The sequence below is a fragment of the Chironomus tepperi genome, unplaced genomic scaffold (genome assembly GCF_022539635.2).
Source record: "Chironomus tepperi strain 1889 unplaced genomic scaffold, CSIRO-AGI_Ctep_v1 contig_309, whole genome shotgun sequence".
NCBI classification, from domain to species: Eukaryota; Metazoa; Arthropoda; class Insecta; order Diptera; family Chironomidae; genus Chironomus; species Chironomus tepperi.
This window is the reverse complement of record NW_027226431.1, coordinates 2,921,340-2,940,929: the sequence shown is the minus strand read 5'-3', so window position 1 is coordinate 2,940,929 and position 19,590 is coordinate 2,921,340. Positions and strand designations below refer to the sequence as shown.

General features: G+C 30.2%; 1 protein-coding gene across 2 annotated transcripts; it reads left to right on the top strand.

Annotated features, from left to right (window-relative positions):
- Nucleotides 1-258: 258 nt before the first annotated feature.
- On the top strand, nt 259-17,454 carry LOC139092874 (leucine-rich repeat neuronal protein 3-like). 2 transcript variants are annotated; one of them, XR_011544645.1, is made up of 3 exons: nt 259-647; nt 1,183-3,195; nt 3,280-17,454. XR_011544645.1 is itself a non-coding variant. In XM_070643427.1 (2 exons), the coding sequence occupies exon 2, from the start codon at nt 1,377-1,379 to the stop codon at nt 3,120-3,122; it is 1,746 nt and encodes a 581-aa protein (XP_070499528.1). In that variant the 5' UTR covers nt 259-647; nt 1,183-1,376; the 3' UTR covers nt 3,123-17,454. The 2 variants fall into 2 exon arrangements, 1 of the variants encoding a protein (XP_070499528.1); XM_070643427.1 differs by having other exon boundaries at nt 1,183-17,454.
- Nucleotides 17,455-19,590: the final 2,136 nt, after the last annotated feature.

The window sequence follows — 19,590 nt, the reverse complement described above, 5'->3', positions numbered from 1 at the left end:
TTGATAAATAAATCATTAATAATTAATTTTTTACTAGCATAAATAGTCAATTCACAATCATAATTTCATAATAGTTACACAACTCATCCAAAATTTAGCTGACAATTCAATTTAAATGAAATTTTCGTATAAAAATGTGCCTATGAAATTTAACGGACAAATGAAAAAATTTGAAAATATCTCTCCGGAAAGTAGAGTAAATTGCGAAAAATTCAAGTACAAAAAGGTATTTTCAGTCAGTCGTATTTTAAACGTCGAAGGAGGCGTATTGTTCGAAATTTTGTGAAGAAAAATATGAATTTTAGCTAGAAAATTGCTTAAAATCATTTGATAAACAGAATAAAGTGCATAAAAAGGATTAATTGATAAACTACATTCCAAGTGTGCATATAATAACAGTGTTTGTGCTTTTAAATCGGAGTGAAATTGAAAAGAAAATTGAATTGCAAAATGTTTCAAAATGTCTAAAAGAAAATTTTTCGCAAAATAGCACATAAAGATAAAAATTTTTCATAAAGGTGGAATAAGATGAAAATTGCTATAATTTAGAATTAAAATGCAATTAAAGTTAAAAGTATATGACATAGTAATGAGTGGATATAGTGATTTTAAATGGATTATATCGAAAAATTAGTTTTAATTGAAATGTAAGTGTTTCATAAATCGTAAAAAAAATGTTTATTCAATCAATAAATTGTGAGAATTGCTTAGAGTCAAATATCAACATTTACTCGTCGTATGCCTGCAATAATTGATAGATTTAAAGAGCAAACTAAATATCTACAAAGTAATTTAAATAATAACAAGATATCAAACGTCTACGATGATTTTTGGCATAATATATAGCTATATACTTATACAATTTTTCATCTCCAATATTTTTTCCTCTCACACGAGAAAAAAAAAATATCCTTCGAGACGAAAAGGAGAACCGAAAAAACCTACGAAAAATGTTTTCATTAATTTCAAAAGACGGATTCCTATAGAACCTGATGATTACACTTTAATTAATGCTTTGTTACAAATTTTATGATCTTTTCAGTTTATGGGATTTTTTCTCATTCCTTTTACATTTTGCCATCTATTCATTTTCGTCAAAATTCTTTATTTTTTATGCTCTTCTCATATATAATTATTAGGTATACATATCTTAAGAATTCTTTTCCGTCTCTTTGATTTTAGGTAAAAAATTAATTTCAAACTCACATATATACTGAAAACCGCTCAATGTGAATAAGCTAGCAGCACAACAAGAAAAGAAAAAAAAAATATGAAATAAATAATAACAAAAAAAAAATACTAAGAAGAAGAATAAGATATCTTGATTTCAAATGATTTAAAGCAGTCTCAAAAGGCAGAAAAAATTACTTGATGATATGATTGAAATGATGAGAACACTAGGAATTTTACTTTTGGTCGTCATGCCAACATTGATCAACTCTTTGGCAAATTGTCCAAATGGTTGTGAATGTAATGATGATACATTAGTTGTGACATGTAATGAAACCAATTTAGATGTAATGCCGATAGCCCTGAATCCTTCGATAAGGAAATTGATTATGCGTAAAAATAAAATTAAGTCAATTGAGTCATCGATACAATTTTATCCAGATTTAGAATTTTTAGACTTATCAGAAAATCATTTACTAAAACTTTTATCAAAGACGTTTCAATATCAGAAGAAATTAATTGAATTGAATTTGGGACAAAACAAAATATCCCACATTGAATCGGATACATTTCAAGGACTAGAAATGCTACAAATATTAAATGTGAGAGGCAATTTGATAGATGAACTGAATGATAATGCATTCTCCTCATTATCCAATTTAGAGGAATTAAACTTAGGACAAAATCGTATTGCTCAAATCGATCCAGATGCATTTTATCGTTTATATAATTTAAAAATATTATATCTTGATGATAACTCTTTAACTCATGTTCCTGCATTGTCATTTCCACCGTTAACGAATTTGGCTGAACTTTTCATCGGTGTCAATTCATTCACGACATTGGAAAAGAATGCATTTGAAAAATTAAAAAAGTTAACAACGTTAAGCTTAAATGGTGCACAATTGCATAACATTTCATCCGGTGCATTTACCGGCTTAGAAAGTTTACGTATATTAGATCTATCAAGTAATCGTCTAACACGTATTCCTACAAAAGAAATGTCTATTCTAAGTCGACTAGAAGAATTAAAAATTGGAATGAATGATTTTGATATAATATCAGAAAAATCATTCGATGGACTGTCTAATCTTCATCAACTCGAAATAATTGGAGCCAAAAAATTGGTTCGTATACAAAATAATGCATTTATAGAGAATGGAAATTTAAGAGTGATTCGTCTAACCGATAATGAAGAGTTATCACAATTTGAATCTGCTGCATTTCATGGATTGCCGTATTTAAAGGAGTTAATACTTAAAAATAATGCGATAGAATCAATACGAGAGAATCTATACGAATGGGATAATCTTCAAACGCTCGATTTGTCTGATAATCCATTACGATGTGATTGTCATTTACTGTGGTATAAAGCATTTTTAAATGCACGTAATAGTCATGGAAATAATAATAGAGGAAATATCATTGTCAATAATAATAGTAAAGAGAACAACAGTATTAATAATAGCAGCAATAGTAACACATCAAGCAGCAGCAGTGTGAATTTACCAAAAGCAAATTCATTAACTGATAATAATGACATCAATTTTAATCATCAGCATAACATCGTATGTGCATCACCACAATTTGCCAAAGGAAAAGAGTTAGTAAAGCTCTCGGCTGATTTATTTGGATGCACACCAAATTCAGATCCAAAAACACAAGCAATCATTTGTGGATTACTTGTAATAACGGCGGCAACAATAACCGCCCTGATTCTCCTTGCATACAAATGTCGTCGAAGAAAGTTCCGCAATGTATTAAAGGAGAGCGGATGGGATATTAGCAGTACAATAGGGCGTAAAGATCGTGATTATCATAAAACATATGCTGCCCCACAATACATCGATACAATGCGAAAACATACAATGAGCGCATCACCATCACATTGCAGTATCCCTGGTGCCAATAATTACCAGCAATATCCAATGATTCCTATAACCGAACTATAGCATAACGCCCCTCCCTCTACGAGGGAATATTCAAGTGAATATTCCAGTGGGGGAGGCAGCAGTACTGATCGTAGTAAGTATAATGGCTCCAAATCAAGTGGTATGACAATTGCTACCACGACATTCCTAAAATTGAATCAATCTCATTTCAATCAAGGAGGCGATTACATGCCAGCTCCCTCACAGCCAGTCAGCGAGTCAAATGACTTCTATCAACATCATTTTCCATACCATTTCGTTGCACATCATCAATATTATCCACATCATATGCATTGCACAACACCACACAATTGTGATCATCATCATCATAATTATGGAACTACGAGTAACAGTGGTGGTAAGTCATTTGCACATCATACTTATCAAACAATTGGTCCATCCACAATAAGCTCAACCGTATATCAAGAGCATCACTATGCAAAGCCAGATAATATGGGTAATATTGAAATTATTGATAGTAAAAAACCGCGCAATTTCGATGATATGAATAATGAAATTTAAATTAATACTAATTTATACATAACATAATTTATAAATTATCGTAAACGGTCTAAGCTAAACAATTTAAAAATAATCAACACATTTTTTTAAAAAAAAAGAGAAAAGAAGAAAAAGTGTAAAATAGTCAAAAAATTTTCGTAAATTAAAAGAAATGAAGAACAAGAATCAAGAAGAATAGCGTTGATGTATCTTTCCACAATAAAAAGATTTCCGTTTTTTAAAACAATTTATATAACCAATTAAATTAAATATGGAAAAATACACAATAATGATAAAAATAATAATCACGTGTAATATATATAAACTAGGACACATCATAAAACTCAGCGAAATTAAAAATGCCGATTATGAATTCACATATATACAAATATTAAAGAATTGTAATTAAAGAATCAAAAAATAATAAAATACCCATAATAGGTATAATACAATTGTGAATTAAAGCATAAAATAATAATAATAATAATTTAAATTATTCTCGAGAACACATTCAGTGAAAATGTGCACAAAATCTAGGTTGGTTGTTGTGTTCAACAAGAATTACACAAAAATTTTTTTTTCCTCATAATAATAAAAAATAACAACAATTCCAGCACAACATACATAAATACATAAAGAACATATACATAAAAGGTGTAGAAATTCAAACAACAACAAAAAAAAAAATGCTTAGCCATAAAAAATTCTAAAGTTTAACAAATGCCACGTTCTTGGAATAATTTTTATATAAACATTCAAACTCACTTTTTTTTCTGATATCGATTGTGCTATAAATATTATTATTCTTCTCCTTTTTTTCCTTTCTATACTTCTTTTAAAAGAATATTTTCCGGTTATAAATATGATTCACCGTTTCATATTAAATACTCTTGAATGAATTGAAGTACATTCATAAAAACGTAAATAATATCATGAGCTGTATTTCACAGAATAAAAGTAAATTATATATAGAGATAACGATTTTCGAAAAGCCTAAAAGAAACAGCAGTTGTGGTGTGCGATAAAAAGATTCATTCGCTAAGTGTTCATTTATATACCTATACATACATATTTCCAGTATATTTTTCTTTTTGAAATTATAGAACGATAAATGAGCTTCAGTTAAAATTTCATGAAAATGAATAATCTACCCTTAACATAACTGCCTTTCCTTACCAGTAAAAATATATTCGATATGTTATCATTATTTGAAAAATTTGCTGTGAAAATGATTCCTTTTTTTCTCTTAGCTCAAGCACGCTATGGTGAATACCAAAAAGCAAAAGAATTATTTCAAAGTAATTTGCAGACTATGGAAATCTGAGGCTTGAATTGCTTAGAAACTGAGTGGCCAAATTTCAAATTTATTTTGACTGTTAAAAAAATAAATGAAAAACTTAATGAATTTTCTACTTAAACTGAAGATTGATTTGTTGGTATCAAGCATAATGATTTAAAATTTAAAAATTAATGAATTTTGTTATACATTTCACATTATAAATTAAGTCATAACGATCTTTCCAAATTCAAAAATTAACGGTCATTAATTTTTTAAAAATTCCATCAATTTCCACAGTCTGGTAATTTGTATGCCAAAAATATATTGTAGCTAAGAAAGGAAAGAATGAATAACACACAGCACAAGTCCCTCTTGAGAGCGGAGCGAATTATAAAAAATTTCCAAGTACACTTCAAAAATTGCTTTTTTTTTTTCTCTGCTTGCCATCCCCACATGAGAATCAAATTATATGTTATTTTTAATAATATGCGAAATTTTTTGGTCTGACGACATTCAAAATGATGTAATTTCTCATCTCATCCTATTCTTGTCTTGTTATCAGTGTGAAAGAAGTATGAAAATTATAAAATATATACTTTCGGTTTTTGCATTAAGATTGATATAAAAAGGGAACTGCAAACGGCGACGAAAATTAAATGACTTAATGAATGCTAATTGTATAAATATTGCACAAAAAGACACTTGAAGTGTGTGCCCAGGCGATAACATGAATGACGAACTGCTTGACAATTTCAATTTTTTTGTTATTTTCTTCCATCAATGCTTTTTGTCATTGAACTTTTCACTTGAAAGGGCATCATCATCGCAATTGTGCATCAATTTTTAAAATTAAAGTCGAGCAGCTACTGAGATTGAAATGTGATCGAATAAATAAATAAATAATATTTTAATTAATTCTACTTATAAGTGCGAAACATTCCATTTTAATCAGTTTCTTTTTTTGGTTCAATTACATTGGCCTGTGTACATATTATGTATATATAGTGTATTGTATTTATTCCTCGCATATAATTTCTTGTTACTGTAAAAGTAATAACAATGTTTACTTATTAGTTACGCGCGAAATATATTATATGTATTATAATTACTATTCTACACGTATTACTTTCGTCAACACTGAATGTGAATATAACGAATAATTTAGGGATTGTTCACTTATGGAGTACATCCAAGACATGATTTCATAATTCTTAATAATCATCATTAAAGTATTAGATGAGTTTTGGTATTTTAAGTGATTAAATAGCAGCTAATCATTTAAAATTTGGGTTTTTTTTTATAATTCAATGTCAAGTTTTTGATACGATGCTGTTGAGGCGTATTTCGCAATTAAGACAGATTGCTACTCAACAATGACCCAGGGTTTATCAATGCATTGCAATTTGTGTGATTTCAAATGTGAATTAAAGTCAAGTTGTTGTGATACAGAAAAATAAAAATTCCTAAAATTCAACTATAGACTCGTTAGAATGGGACCAAGATTGCTAACTTCACCTTGACATTGAATTCGTTTCTTGATCAAATCTGGGAATGATAATGTCCTGAGTGGACAAAAAAATCTAATTTCTAGTCACTAACTGCACATTTACTTGCCTTTAACTAGTTAAACCGTACTTTTGTCCACTCGAGTGATTAACTTACTTCGCTGGTCAAATAGATGAATTGTGATCTATGGTCTCCCTCGGTTGGCGTCTGAAGCTGACTCTATTGATTAATCACAAATTGATTAGTCTATCCAAAAGAGACCATCGCTACACCACCTTGGTGTCGGATTTAAACCGAATTCAATTCTAAATCATGAGCAAGTTTCATGTCAGCCTGGTGCCGGATTTTTGATCGATTAACCGATTTGTGCTATTTGGACATCCTCTCCTTTATTACTGTCTGACCCATTTGTTACAAAATTCTCATTTCGAAAATTCTATAGTTTCAAGTATAATACACTTCAAGATCCCACAAACATTAGACGATATTAGTGAACGACTCCCTAACGAATAATTCATTATATTTATGTAATTTTCTATATTATTTTATGCTCGTGATGAAATATAAAAGAATGATATTTATAAGATTAAAAGACGATAAACACGACGGGGCCGAAAAAAAGCGGAGCTCAATTAAAAGCAATTAAATATACGTTTTTTCTCATAGCACTCTTTGTTCTTTTATTTCTGGTTCTGCACTTCCCTTACTATGCCTTGCCTTTTTTTTCCTTTTATTTTATTATTTAATTTTTTTTTTTGTGTTTTTCGGGGTAGAAAAAATTTTCTACTTTTTTCGTGATGTGTGAGTATAGTCGAAAAAATAACAAGTTGAAGAAATATAAGAAGAGAAGCAATGAAATATGAGGCCGGGGCAGTAAAAAGGTTTTTATTTTTTCATTTGATGTATTAAATACTAGCGAAATTACACATAGGGACATGAAAATGTCAGACAGGGAACGCATTCATTCATTATAATTAATTTTATTTCCATTTCGTTCATCTTTCTTCTTCTCCATCCCTCTCTCTTGTGTTCTCGACCGGTTCTTCATATTCCTCCTCTAATTCCTTTATTCTCAATGGACATCAATAATATCTTTACTGACATTCACCATATAATTCATTACATCACTTTTTTCATCTCATTCTCTCGCATCATTATTGTTATACTTTTTTTTTTGTTTCTGCCTTCTGCCTTCTTCCTTTCCCAATGTCGAAAGATCATCACAGGCAGTCAACATTTTTATGAATGAAATTGAGTTCTTTTGCCTGACCCATCAAAGAACCGCGCGTCAATTTATAGTATTATCGACACAGCATGAAATAGAAATCTAACATTAATGTGCGATATATATGAGGAAGATGCTGTTTTTCGCGCAAATCAATAGAGGGTGAATAGAAGAATGAGATTGAATCAGATTTATACATCAACAATATTCAGCCTCGGTGTAGTTATTTATCGTGTTCTTTCACTTAAAGCATATACACAAGAATGGAACATGCTCCCATTGTCATACAAAAAAGGGATCCTTATCAGCCATCAAAAACTGAAGGAGACGAAAATGTATTATATAAAGAAACCATAAGAATGTCAATGGATAAAATTTACATAAGGCATTCTTAGTGCACTTTTATTGACAGGATTTGTCGATTAAGATTCACTTCGACTGACCGCCTTCGATTTCAGTTCCAACACTCTGAATTGATTATCATATTTTAAGCAGAAAATAAGACAGCGAAATGCTCTTTAACCTCCCCAAACATCTAAGATGTCGATCAAACTCTGCCTTTCCGTTTCATTTTGCATTTTCGATACTTCAAAATTTATTGTTTTTTATTTATTGCATATACAGCTCCTCTCGCAATTCTTTTTTGTTTGTTCCATCCAGAGTTGCAAAACAGAGACTTGTCGTAGGCCAAAACCGTACAATTTCTTGATAATTTGATCAATTTTTCTTACAAAACCATACAAATTATCAAGAAATTGTACGGTTTTTGTCTAAGGCATGTGCATGTTTTGCAACTCTGATTCCATCACCTCTCCAGTGACATTTTTCTTTTCATTTCCTTTTTTACGTATTCCATACGTAATGCTTTTATGTGGATGTTTTGAGCATTTGAAGTGTCATGACGCCGTCTCAAACTACTGAAACGAAGAAAAAAGAAAAAATAACTCCCTTGTAAAGCATGTGTGTAGGTACAAGAAGAACATTGCTTCTGATATTATTTTCACATCATGGAAAATTGGAAAATGCATTGAGGGAAAAAAATACACAAAAAAAAATGAAACGAGAAGAAAACAAAAAAATTTTCACTTGGCTTTCCGAGTGAGTGAATGAATGAAGGAAGAAGGAATAGAGGAAGGAACATTTTAACAGATTGTTTTATTCTTATCACAATCAGAAGAGAGAGAAAAAAACCCCACATAATGGTGGTACAATGTGATGAGGAAAGAAAAAAGAATATGAGGGAAGTGAGGATGGAGTAGTTAAAGATCAAGACGACTTGAGGCAGAAATATGAACAAAACAAGAAATAAAGAAGGGAGAATTTCTAACTGTTAGTGAAAAGGGGGTGCAAAATAAATAAATAAATGTATATATAAAAATATAAATACCTACGTAGAACACAAACGAAGACAAGAAAAAAGTGGAAATGAGGAAAGAGAGTGAATGCAGGGTTGATGTCTTTGAACTAACTGACAAACTACAATCGGACGAAGTTTGACTTAACATACTTAGTATCTAATTCTCAAGAGAAGTCACAATATAATTGTCTTAAGTTACTCATTGAATGTTCCATATGATGAACTCTGAAATATCATCATCATAGCACTAGGGACTATACCTGGGACTAGGAATACAGTGTTTTAAGAACTAGTAGGGCGAAAGAAGAAACCATCAAATCCGCGTCACTTTGTATTTAATTACATTACCTAAGCAGTTGTCACGACACCCAGACATTAAGTCTTAACTGTTTAGATGATGGTATAGCGGTCTCGCAATGAATTGCTGCGCCACTTGAGTTGTTGTCATAGTTAGTGGCAATAATTGACACTAGTATGTTGTTGAGGTGTCTGTACCAGAGTAAAACAAGCTGTAATTAGTCAATCCGGTCTAATACAATCCATATGGTTATAAACTTGACTTTTGTGGAACTTCCCATGATATATCAACTTTACAACTAGACATCCGGTCTACAAATCACAGCTTATTTCACACGTGATTATTATATCTATGATAAGACAACAACTATGGTAGATTTCTCATACATAGCAAGACACAACAACTAGAATAACAACTCTGAACAAAACTCGTACAATAAGTTGTGAGAAAATAAAACTCGAAATGGATAATGATATGGAAAAAATGAATGATTACTTAAGATTAAAACGTAATAATGAAAATAATAGAAATAATCACAAGGGAATATTGTCGGCACTCGACACAGGCAATATAACATTCTATTGCCCTGTAGGTAGTCATGAATATAAAAGAGAAAGAAATTATTTAAATACTACTTATTTCGCAATAATGACTTGTTATTTTATATACCACACAGTGAAGCACCACATTATCGCTATTTTATAGCTTTCTTATATCTCTTCATTTTGATATACAGATATGCATAGATATTGTAATGATTCTATTTTGAAATCTTGTTCCTCATCACGGAAAGGTGATACCGTAAGCAATCCAGGACTGACTTTATTGAACTTAAAATCCATTTTCGAGAGTAAATGCTTCAATTGTTATATCTGTTTACCCATTATCGATAAAAGGAAAGAAAACTTAACAATTTCACTGTCTGTCACTAAAAAGAACAAACGAAGAGTATTGAAAGCAGTAAAAATGCGAATCAAGATTTTTTTCAATTTTTATTACGCTCCATGAACACAACAATATTATCTATACAGATTTAAGGATTCTCTATTATGATAAATAACTTTGTTGAAATATTTATGGATTTATGGCTTGCTCATCGGCAAAATCGCAATGAATGGAACGACTATAATCTCTGCCTTTTCTCACTCATTCCAATATTCCTATTCCTTGCTTGCTATGTACGAAGGAAATGAGAAAATATTTCGTATAATGAATGATAGGCACAGAAAATGATGTTAAAAGTTTATATCAGCAAAAGACGAGAATAATGTGCTGTTCTTTAATCATTAAACATTAAAAATATTATTATACTAAATTTCGTTGGCGAAATCGAAAAGCAATATTAAAAAAAAAACACAATGATAATGAAAATTGTAGCCCAGTGAAATGAAAAATGGATGTTTTCATCTTTCCGCAATTATGATTAAACGAGTATTTTTTGGAATTTTAACATTTTTCATTTAATATATCCAGAGGAAGTAAGACAATGACATTTAAGTGTCCAAATGGCTTTAATGTTCATTTAGGAACATCATTGTTGTCAACACAACACTCCATTTGACAACTAAAGGGAGTTCAAGGCTCATTTGGAATCCGCATGGATTATTCCTGTTACTTTACGTTGCTTGGGTACTAAGGAACCGTACTGATCAAATTGTGATTCATAGAACCCATCGTGATGCAATCAAAGTGCAATAGTATCTAGATCAAAAGCTTATTTATGAGATTTTTGACACGTCTTATCACTTGACAACTAAGATAACATAAATAAAAGTTGAATAAAACCCACACAGACATGACTAATATCTACGAAATGTCAAATCTTTACATACTTAGTCACATGCTTCAACAACTTAGTTACTGATACAATTACTAGATAATGGATATCCATGATCAAGTAAATATCCCACTGTGTAAATTGTCAGGATGCACAATTGGATGTCTAACAACAGACACAGTTCCACTCAGAATTGACCTTGATATACTTTTTCATGGCTTCATCCCAGGATGAAGTATTTCAAGGTAGTGAAATATATTGAATCAACAAAGTTCATCACTGAAATTGATTTCCTTGATTATTACAAAGGTTTCTATGGTTTTCTATGAAAACTACATGATGATAATAAACTACAAGCACTCTATGAAAGCTTAGAATTCCAAGAATCTCGTTTAAATAACAAAATCCGAAAAGGAAGTTAATTAAAAAAGTTGTAAAAAGTATAAATTTAAATGAATTGAAGGCTTTATAAATAAATTAAATTCAAAAGATTTCTATCATACAGCACAAACATATGCGCGAAGAGAAAATTCATTAAATCAATTGCTTCTTCTATCCCGAAAATCAAATTAATCGAAAAGTTTGAATGATGATGATTTTGCAAACGGATGAAGAATAAAAGTGAGAGTAGCTGAATATTGAGATACATTCATAGATCGAAGTTTTGTATGCTTTTTTCGCTAGCTACCGCATAAATTATTTTCAGCAATTTTCTGAACTTGAAGTTCTTTTCTCTTTCCCCTTCTTTCTTAGATTTGGTGTGCGGAGTTTTGCTCATACAGCACATAGTCACTTTATTTTTTAGATGAGAAGTCTGAAAAGGAAAACATGAAGCAAATTAATAATTAAATCATTCGATAAGAAGGGGAAATGTCCCGATCGGTAAATGTTGAAATGTTGTTTACACGACGGCTAAGCTGACTGTGAAGCGGCTACTGTTTAGTTGTATTAAATATTGTCCAACTATGGATTAAATGTTTGAAGATTGAAAACAGACTAAATATTTACATTTACACAAAAAGGGGTTTGCAACTATGATACTAATTGTAGTGGTGAATTCAATTTGAATATCAAATGACCGTTGAAATTTTAGAATTTTGACAACTTTCTAATCTGATTTCTTGCTCAACATTTAGCCAATATTTTAACATATACAGATCGGGTCTATAAATGTATTTGTGTGTGTATTATTTGCACATCTTTTATTCTCATTCTAAATGAATTCCTCATATCACACCATATGCTTGATTTATTTCTTCCCTCATTTTTTTCCCAATCCCATGCCTCTCTTGCTTATCCTCCCTCCATTTACAATTAAATTCAATTTTCATAATCTAACATTGTATTGAATTTTATCATGGTTTGGTTATTAAATCCGACAATTGATATGTGAATGTATTAAAAACATCTTAATAAATGTGGAGATTGCTAAATGCTGATTGAGGAATGAATAAGCAGGTTATTAAAACATGTACAATAGCAAATATAATGACTTATTCGGTTTCGATTAATCAAGAATTTTTCAAATATTTATTCATTTTCAAGCTACTATAATATGTAATGCCATGTGCAGTGTAAATATTGGATTTACGTCCATTCACTCAATCTCTTTCTCTTCTACTCTCCCCATACACACGCTTCACGGATATTTCAACAACTCGTTACACACAAAAAAAAAATCATTTTTCTTCTTCATTTGACTTGTGAACATCCAAATATTATTAATTTGTTTTATATTACATTTTTCATCAAGAAATCTTTCACTAATCACCACCGACAGAATCAAGTTGAATAAAAAAACAAGTTATTTAGTTCTGTTATGCCTCTTTTTATAATCTGATCAAAAGCCTATCAAAGCCTTACGCATTTTTTTATGAATAATATGTTGGAAGTCCGAGTAGCATAGTTAGATTATGATATTTTCTTGGTGAATAGCTAACTTCATACTTAATTACTTCGCTGGAAGTTCAGATCAATTGTGATCCAAAACCTAACTTAGACGTCTTTTGAAGCTGGCTCAGTCGTTGGTTTCCGTAGCTAACTCCATAATACGAAAAATACAGCGTATTATGAAAAGCAATCAATGTTCAATGAATGTTAGGTTATTAACTTGTAATGTCTAAGTGTCTAAATTCATGTCTTAACATGAATTGAAATATTGAAATGTTAATTCATATTCAAGATTTAACCACACTGTCGAGTAGCCCTCAGTAGCTCAGTGGTAGAGACATGCAACTAAGAATCGCAAGATGTGGGTTCGATTCCCACTCGACGACTCGAGTCGACCTCGAGTTCTGAACGAAATTATACCTTATTATTCTCGGTCTAATTCTTCATTTCGAGATATAGTTCTCAGATAGGCGCTTGGCTTGGTATCATGGAAAGGAATCAGCCTTTCCAAAAGCAATTCCTGTTGTAGATATCTGTTTAAATTCAGCAAATGACAACTCTGCTTCTACATATTCCAAGCGACCATTACAAATCTTAACCCTCTTAAGTCAGTCTTACTCCAAATACCAGCATTTCATTCTCAATTCTTCCAGTTTATAAGCATACAACATCAGTGAAGCTTAAGATATTTTCAAAATAAAACTAAATTCACCTTGACAGTCTTTTAATAGTCAAAATAAAAACTCTATCAGCCTATTAAAATCCAAGTCATAAATGTTATCAAGTAATTATCAAACGACTGGAACTGTGCAACTCGGATAACTAACTAATAAAAAATTAAATCGGAATCAACAGATTAAAACGAAATAATAATAAAAAATCACAAGAACACAATCTAAATTTAAATGATTGTAAACATGTTGAATGATGGAGGCACAAGCAATCGAGAATGTAATAGACTTATAGTCAAATGATTGAATTAATTAATATAGATGTGTTTTAATACATGAAAAGCGATAAAAGGAGAGACGACGAAAGAGAAATTAAAGTCGATACCGATAAGTGTATTTTTTCTATCTCGAAAACTAAATTTTCTCACATATTAAAGCACCCAGCAGCAGCAGTGCTGATTTGTAATCGTAAATTAAAAGCTAAACACATACACAACAAGCATAAATTCATCAGAGAGGAAAAATATTTAATAGACACTATACACAAACCAGCGAGTTCAAGACATTAAATTGAAATCTTGATTGAAAGAAATCGAAAAATTGTGTATTTTTTATTCTCCTTCCACTTCCATCGTCTTCTGATTCGATTTATCTTCTTGAGGGTTATAAAAAATAAAATTTCGTTTAAAATTACGTTCGGGATTATAATCAATCTATCTTCAAATATATATAGATATATATATATATATAAACTACTTGCTACCACTACTTCCAATTTCTATATCGAATATACATACAATATATTTTAAAGCAGATTACAAAGTAAAAAAACATTTGTACAAGAGAATATATATAAAAAAAGTAATAAGAATAATAGTTAGAACTGAAATGGGGGTCATCCGCTTATTATGTTTGCCAAAAATTGAATTTTATAACCTGACTCCATGTTAATAATCCAGATTTACAGCTAAGTCATCTTAAATTTAGGAGATCATAAGTGACCGACCCCTCTGGGGCTGATTACTCCGGTATTGGAATGGTATGATACAGATGTACTATTCTACCGTACTAGATATACCACTACATTATTTCAGTGTTCTGAATATATCATACCTTACCATACCAGCACCAGAGAAATTAGCTCCTAGACTGAAACGGGGTCGTTCACTTATTATATTCTCAGAAAGCAAAAGCGAGAGATATTCTGGTGATAGGTTGACGTGAAACTGGATTTGACATGAAATTGGCACTAAACCGGCAAGAAACTGTTCCTATTCCGAATTGTTGGTATTGTATGCCAACTGGAGTTGCTTCCTTAAGTGAAAATAGCAGAAGGGCACTACAGTCCCCATTAGGAACCTTGGGTTGATTTCTCCGGCACTGATACGGTAAGGTACAGATGCATCACTGTATGAATAAAGTGATATACTTTGCAGGGTTTTGTGGTTGATCTATACTGTACCATCCCAATGACGGAGAAATCGACACTTGTTTCTTGGATAAACACTAATATATTAGAATACCTAAGAATACCAAGGCCATAACCTAGAAACCTGCTTTAGTTATAACAGTGTAGTTATGATCAACATTTAAATTTTTAAGCAACATAATAAGCAAACGATCCCCAAAAAAAAACGTGTAGAATATGATTGTAAAGTTTTTATAAGTTTAAAACAATGGTGAAATTTTAGTGATGATCTCAGACACCAAAACACTAACATATTATCGTTGAAAGACCATATCAGTAATTCAACAGAATTTAAGCGCATTTATTGCATTCTTGATCAAAATAAAAATTGAAAATTGAAGGAAATGCCAATTTTGCCACGAAATTATAAAATGAAATAAATTGGCTTTGAACATTTCCCGCCAAGAAGATTGCAATCCAGTTTATCAAGCAATGAGCGTTTATTTTTATTCTTTTTTTTGTGCAAAAAATGTGCTAAAAGAATTGTGAACCGAATTAAAGTCATGCCAAGCTGCAAAAAAGAACAAAAAAAAGATGAAAGAACTGTCCCATGAGAAGCAACAAAACAAAACGACAACATAGAGAAATGAAAAGTGAAGTCAGTAAGACATAAATGGCCAAAGTCATAAAAATCCTTGCCAGTTAGTTAGTACTGTAAGTTGATAACAAGGATTGCGGGTGATAATGGATGTAAAAACTTATCGTCAACTTCAAATCCCAGCTTCTCATTTCCAAACTTTTTATTTTTATTTATTTTAAAATTCCACATTCTTATAAAATATTTCAAGCCATAGAAAAGCATTACTAAGCTGTATGATCCATGAAAATAAAATTATATACACTCAAGCATAAACATGCAAAGGAACAAAAAAGGGATTTGTTGTCATTTCAAGTTCTAAATTATTTTATTTGATATAAAAATTCCAAAACAGCCTGACTAACTAGATAAAAAAAAGAACTAAAAATAAAGTCACTTACGACGAGGAGAGGCCAGAGAGACAACATATCAGAATTTGTATATATTAATGAAAAGTAAAAAAATAAAAAAAAAAAATTAAAATGAAAAGGGAAACTCATTTTTACTGCTGTGGCTGTTGCCTGTTAGTTTTGTTGCTCTTTTTACAAAAATCTAGGGGATTGTTTGTGACATCTTTATAGTTTTGTGACACTAATGGGGTCTAAAATGACGACGATGATGTTTCTGTAAGATAGATAAGCATTTTTGAAAACTACCAATTTAATTTACTATTAACATAATATTGTATGATGAAAAATTTATTATAATATGATAATGATAATTAAAGCTACTTGAGCTGTATTTAAGGATGATGATGCTAAGATTTATTCGGAAAGATGAGAAACCAAATTATGTTTTTTTTTTGTTTAAAAATTCTGACATGATAATGTGACGAGAAAGAAATTTTTGTTTCCAAAACTAGTACTAATATTTCATTGGTGAGAGATGTCAAGTTTGTTGAAAATGTGTCATTTCAAGACAAAGTTGAACGTTATCTCATCGTATCGTCTTCAAGGTTTCGCAATAAAATATTTGCTGAGCATGAGATGTTTGATAATCAATAAAATACATTCTTGTTTTTCGATGCAAATTTAAGAAACCATTGAAATTTAAAGGTTATTAAAAATTTAAATTGTAACGGCTTTTTAAAATTCAAATTTTAGCGATTACCTAAAATTCAAATTTTAACGGTAATCGAAAATTTCAAATTTGGCCACTAAAAATTTAAATTTTAACGAGTACAAGAAATTCAAATTCTAACATCTATCTAAATTTCAAATTGTAACGGCCAGTTAAAATTCAAATTTTGAAAACTACTTAAAATTCAAATTTTAACGGTTATTTAAAATTTAAATATTTGAGAATTTTGAATTTTAAAGGTTTTCTAAATTTAATTTTAAAAAACTTTCAATTCCTTTACAAATTATTCAAATAAAAAGTTTATTTTAAGCCTTTAAGCAATTTGATAAGGAAATATGAAATAAAATTAAAAATGCAAATATTTATTCGGCAAATTCTTTGTTGTGATCCTTTTGAAGATAAAGATGAAATAAAACTTTATATATAAAACCAGTGTAATTCCATTGAAATTTCTTTCCATATACCAAAATTTAAAAAAAGTATATATATATAGAGAAGTATATCCAAAAAAAACCATGAGATATATGAAAAAAGAAAAAAACTATAAAATTAAGTATTTTATCATTGTGTGGATTCATTATAAAACTATTTAAAATAATATTAATTAAAAAATTATGTAAATATATTACAAGAGACACAACAAACAGAGACAGACACACAACATGATGAAAAAAAAAGCAAGAAAAATTTTGAAATAAAAAAAAAATATTTAAAACATGTAAAATTATTTTTTTTCTTTATTTTTGCTTCCCTATGCCTGTTAATTGCCTTCTCTCCCCCTGCTAGCATTTACTATAAGTGTATGCATAATGCTTACAATGATCATGTTTCAGTGTTCCATGCAAAAAGCAAAAAAAAAACTATGGCAACAGCAAACACACAATTAAGGTAAAAAGGTAATAAGATTACTGATGATGAGCTTACACACAATGGAAATGCATAAAATAAATGGAATGAAGGAAGAGAAGAAGAAAAAAGTAGCAAATAAGCAGTAACAATAAAATTATCTTAAACACCATCTTCTGGTACCCAAAAAAAAAAAAAAAATGTCTAAACTGGTGTAAAAGTTAACATGTTCAGAATGAATGATGCGTCTTATCGTCATTGGATCTCTTGCTATGCCTTTCAACCCTATGAATCAGCGTTAAAAATGTCATAATAGACTTCAGTGATACTTTGGGAATATTTTTTGATTTTTTTATTTACAGAGAAAAAAGGATGGGACAATTTGGAGGTGTTGGTGATGTTATTTATTGTGGTAAGATTTAGTTTATTTGCTTCAATTGTTCCTTAAGGTTTTGAGATTTTGCTTCAAGTGATGCGAAAAGCTTAAACTTTTTTTAATTAATGCCTAAAATTACTAGAATGTTGATTCAAATGATGCAAAAAGATACGACTTTTTGCTTCAATTGATGCTACCTGTTTTAATTTATTGCTTCAATTTATATCAATAGCTTCAGTTTTGACTCAATAGATGCGAATTAGTCCAAATTCTTCTTCAATTTATGTTGAAATTTCCAAAATTGTGCTCTAATTGATGCTTCATTTCTTTAAGTTCTTGCTTCAATTTATGTCAAAAACTTCGGTTTTGCCACACTTGATGCTGAAAAAATTTAAATTCTTCAATTGATGCTCAAAGTTCAGAATTTTTCCTTCAATTGATGCTAAAAGCTCAGAATTCTTGCTTCAATTGTTATCCAGAATTTCGTTTTTTGTCTCAATTGATGCAAAAAATTGAAATTCTTGTAAAAATTTCCAATCTTTTTGATTCAATTGATGCGATTTAAAGTTTCTGCTTCAATTGATGAGAACATTTTGCATCTTTGCTTCTGCTATTCTATAAATAATTTACATCATTGTATCAATGGACGCCATAAATTATCACAAATTTCAAGTAAACAAAGAAAATTTCATGAAATGAATTAACCAGTCAGAAATAATAGGATTACACCTGCATTTTTGTATGCTAAATTTGCACAAATAAAACAGCAACAAACACAGAAGAATAATAATAATATTAAATTTAAAGAAGTGAGCAAGTGGAATGAGTTTAAGCAATGATGTTATGTTATCGCAGATTTTCATTCTCTATATCGTTCATTCATTTGAAACTTGCAAGTCTGCATTCTCTAACACTTTTGTTCTGGGCAAATAAAATAACAGAAACAAAAAAAAAAAATAAGCAAGATGTACATTGTGCATGGCAAAAAGGAACGAAAGAAGATGAGGAGAAGGTAAAATTACTTTATAGGTATCCTGAACTTTCAGAGTGTATATATGATATGCTCAAACAAGTTATTCCCCATCTCCTTCTCACTCTCTCAATGTTCTTCATTATTTTTATTCACAATGAACATGCTACACATTCCTTACTCGATGCCAATCGACCAAAGCAACCTGTAAAAAAATCTACACCTGCACAATAGGCACTAAAAAAATTGTTTTTTGATACAATTTTTTATGTACGTATTTCTCACGAATATCAGATGATGATGATGATGATATTCTTTTATTCAATATCTATTCTGCACACATTTACAGGAGTTGTCTTGTTACGTCTGCCTACTGAATGAACTTAATGTTCACCATATAAGATATTATTTTACAGTAAATTTGGCAATGCCGCAAAAAATATTTTTTCTTTATTTATTACTTTGCCGCTACTTCGTCTATGCTGACTTATTTTTTTTCTATTTTAAAGACTCGTTTTTTACTATTTGCTTGTATACCAATTCATGTTGATGCTGCTCCTTATTCTTTCGTGCATTTCATTCAATGAAAGGAAATCGTTGGAAATGATTTTGATTGGATTTGCTGTTAAGGCGCTGTTTTGATTTGCTGGATCTGAAGTAAACGTAAA